Source organism: Eurypyga helias, unplaced genomic scaffold (assembly GCF_000690775.1).
Source record: "Eurypyga helias isolate BGI_N326 unplaced genomic scaffold, ASM69077v1 scaffold20627, whole genome shotgun sequence".
In the NCBI taxonomy this organism is placed as follows: domain Eukaryota; kingdom Metazoa; phylum Chordata; class Aves; order Eurypygiformes; family Eurypygidae; genus Eurypyga; species Eurypyga helias.
Window position 1 is genome coordinate 16,758 of NW_010260189.1, and position 3,982 is coordinate 20,739.

A 3,982-nucleotide genomic window follows, 5' to 3' on the forward strand; every position below is an offset into this window, starting at 1 on the left:
TTCACCTCATGTTTGCAAGTACATGTTGTAAGACTTGCATAGGACAGTGCCAGTGAATAACTTATAAAATTCTGATAAATAACTTAAAATAGTACTCAGGTAGGACAAAAAAAAAAAAAATCTAACCAGGAAATAATCCCTCTATTCTGTAGAACTGTATTCAAAATACTGGATACTAGTGTGGTTTACCCCCTCAGATCATCCACTTTCTTACGGGTTTTTTGAAATAAAAACACAATATACAGTCTATGCTTTAAGTCAACGGAAAGACGTTCACTACTTTAGGATCTGTTCTAGCCAAGAATCCATAAATTTTTACTTCATTTCCACAGCCTATTTTTGCGGCTCTGCTACACTAACTGCACAAATAGCTACAATGAGAACATTCCTCTATATTTAACTCTATTCCCCTTCAACACAAAATAGATACGTTTCTTTGACTCCTCCATGGAGCAGATCAGCTCTGCCATATTTGAAGACTGATGCCGTTCTCCCCTCTTGACCCCTATAGTGCTTCTCATTCCATTGGGTGCAGCTGCGTATGACTGCTGGTAGACGCATTTGCAAAAGTCCTAAGACTACACAAGCGAAGATATATTTTCTTCAAAACTGGTGCTTACCTCATTATCTGACTCCACAAGCACTTGGTCATATTCACTAAGAGCTACTAGGAACATGATAGATGTGACGTTTTCGAAGCAATGTATCCATTTTCTTCTTTCTGATCGTTGGCCTCCTACATCCACCATTCTGCAAAATTAATAGCCACATCAACTCCATGAATACCTTAACAGACAAACACACAAGCACACACACAATGACAAAATTCAAGGATTTAGTTGAAAACGTGGGTTTGTTCGTTTTTCTTAATAATTATTTCCACTGATGCATAGTGGAATCTGTTATAATTAGAGAGGTAATCATATTTGCTTTTAACACTGATGAGTTTTCCGTATTGAAATTAATGTATGTCTCAAAACTCTCAGATTTCTGCAATACAAAGGTCTCATAAACCATGATTTGGCAGCGTATGCCCTGTGTATTCACGCCCCATTTTAAGAGGGCAAACAGAATATAGTATGTCTCTACTGAAATTTTTAATATCCAAAATTAAAAGGTGAAATTTGCTCACAGTGAATTCCCATTTCATCCCGTGGTTCAGTGTACCTAAACACAAGTGTCTAACTTACAACTGCACAGTTACTTTTTAAACCACTGTACTTGCACTCCAGTAGGGTGATTTCTCTCTAGAATAATTTCTCTCTAAAAATCAACTACCCAAGTGGTAACTTTGTGTACATAATTTACATGAATTACAAGGACACATGATTGTATTTTCAGAGTATTATTCATAATGAAACTTTGATATGTATTACTGAAAAGATGAACCGCAGGTTTTCTATTTGCAACCATCTTCATAAGAAGATAAACTTATCTGCCTTTCATCCTTTTGACACACATAACATCAGCTCCTTATATATGGACAATTACATGAAAATATAATGACTAAGCTCAAATTTTAGAAACATAGAAGAATTGCTTTTTATGCACTTGTAGTCAATATCCTATACATGGTATTACTAATGTAAAAGGAAAACAACAGAAACAAAGCAGATGGGCGTTAAAACTTTTTTTCTACCTGAAAATGACGCTTTGTAAGTCGAACGGATATTCAATGATCCCTGTTGTTGGGACTCGAACTCTGAGCACATCTTGCTGAGTTGGCAGGTAGGTGGAATCTGCTATGCGGTCCAAGTCATTAAGATAGCTACAGACAGGGAGAAACAACAGGAATGCAAGACAGTGACACCATCATCCCACTGAGGAAAAGAGAAAGGAAGACTTGGGAATGGAAATGGGGTAGAAAGAAGTACAACAAAAAAAAGAGCATTATCGGCATAAAGGAAAGGACAAAGTACAAAAATGTGTTCCATCCTCCCTTCCTTTACACTTTCATAGCTTCAAATAAATTCTACAGAAGAGTGGCATCATTATTCTGTTCTTTTTTCAATACAAGTTTGTTTGGCTTTCATATGCAAATCAAAGATTCAGAGTTTTCAATTACCTAACTCTAGTCAATTTAGAGGCAAATAATACTATAAAAAGTGAGAAATATTAAAATAAAACTGTTCAATTTTATATGTAACATAGTTCTTGATATTCATTCAGTGTCTACCCAGATACACTGACAGACACACATGAATCTCCCAAGTGAGCTGCTAGAATAGATCATTATGTTATAAAATGATAGGAGGATAAATGATACTGTCTGGAGATTAAATTTAAAAAAAAAAAGGAAAACCCACCCACTGGAAGAAAAACCTCTCCAGATCTTTTATCAGAAGGCAACACTAATTATTTAGTGGGATCTCTGGAACCTTTAATGTTTGCATTCACACTGAAACTTCTGATTCAGTTAGTAAGCCTGCAGTACTCATAAACACAAAGTTGCTATAAATTGGCTTGCAAGGGTTCATTAACTGCTCCCGCTTAATGGTGGGTTTCAACCACAAAGCACCAGTGTACTGGAGGCTTTAATTAATTCTCATAGAAGAGTTGCTGCAAAAAAGAAGGGTACCAATAGCGTGTTTGGGTCCAGGAGCTGTACTTCTCATGAAATCAGTGCACCAGCAGCTTGGGGTCTCTGCACGGTAGACGTTGGGGAGAGACTGCTGCAGGAAATTAAGTTCTTGGGCATTTGATTACTTCCCCGCACAAGAGTAACCTAGAGATAGCCACTAAGATAAATTAACTTATGGATGCTCTCATTCATTCTAGGGGAGGAAAGCAATGGTCTTGTAATTTATCATACGATGATGAAGTATCACTAAGCTCTGAACATGTTCTTTTCCTTGCAACTATTACTGAAGGTGTTTCTTTTAAACAAACTCGTACAAGAAACTGTTGCACTTCTACATGGTCTGAATGATCTGCTAATGAAATACTGAGAGCAAGTTATCCTCAACAATGACAGAAACAAAGCAATTTTATTTCTACCTTACAGCAAAAACACAGACAAATTAATTTGTTAGGTCCAGGAGGAAGCCAAAAACATTATTAAATCTCTGTCACTACGATTTTGTTCATGAAAGATTAGTCTGATACTCAACACTGAATGTGAGAAAGTTACACAGTTATAAAGATGTACTGAACTGTTTAGCACAGATAATTCAGAAGCTACTACTCTGAAAACATTTTCTGGTAACACTGATTAGTTTTGGACAGTAAGAAAAAGTCTTGAGAGTCCGACTACTTCATCTGCCCTCAGGTGTTCCGCACAAAAAGCAGAACAGACAAGCACATAATCAATAGGTTGGTGGAAAAAAATAATGTAGCTGAAGGAAATCTATAACCACAGTAAGCAACTGACAGAGACACTGAACTAGTTTTTTTTTCTCCCTTAACCTGCAGAAAAAAAGAAGGGGGGGGCTTGGTTTTTTTTATTTTTGTGACTGTATTATGGAAGAGTAAAAAGAAGCATTGGGTCATTACATGCTACAGTGATATTCACAGGAGCAGAAGAATTGAACTGCATAAATGGGTAGGAGGCCCATTTACATGGTTCTCTTGTTGCATTCTGTGGTGGGTTGACCTTGGCTGGACGATGGGAGCCCCCCAAATATGCTGTCACTCCCCTCCTCAGCTGGGCAGGGGGTAGAAAATATAAGAGAAGGCTTGTGGGTCAAGATAAGGACAGGGAGGGATCATTCACCAATTACTTTCATTGGTTTGGGTAAAATTAAAGTTATTACCAACAAAATCAAAATGAGGTAATGAAAAATAAAACATAAATCTTACAACACCTTCCACCCACCCCTGCCTGCTTCCCAGGCTCATCTTTGCCCCCATTTCTCTCCCTCATCCCCACCAGCAGCTCATGGGGACAGGGAATGGGGGCTGAGGTCAGCCCATCACAAGGTGTCTCTGCTGCTCCTTCCTCCTCAGGGGGAGGATCCTCACACTCTGCCCCTGCTCCAGCCTG

General features: G+C 38.1%; 1 protein-coding gene across 1 annotated transcript in view; it reads right to left on the reverse strand.

Annotated features, from left to right (window-relative positions):
• Positions 1-620: 620 nt before the first annotated feature.
• Positions 621-3,982, reverse strand: part of LOC104512108 (guanine nucleotide-binding protein G(q) subunit alpha) — a gene marked incomplete at its 3' end in the record, with an annotated part of 57,433 nt that continues 54,071 nt past the window's right edge. The window contains exons 3-4 of the mRNA XM_010154958.1: positions 1,640-1,768; positions 621-750 (exon numbers count right to left, since the gene is read on the reverse strand). Coding sequence (XP_010153260.1) covers positions 621-750; positions 1,640-1,768 — 259 coding nt within the window. The remainder of the gene's footprint in view (positions 751-1,639; positions 1,769-3,982) is intronic.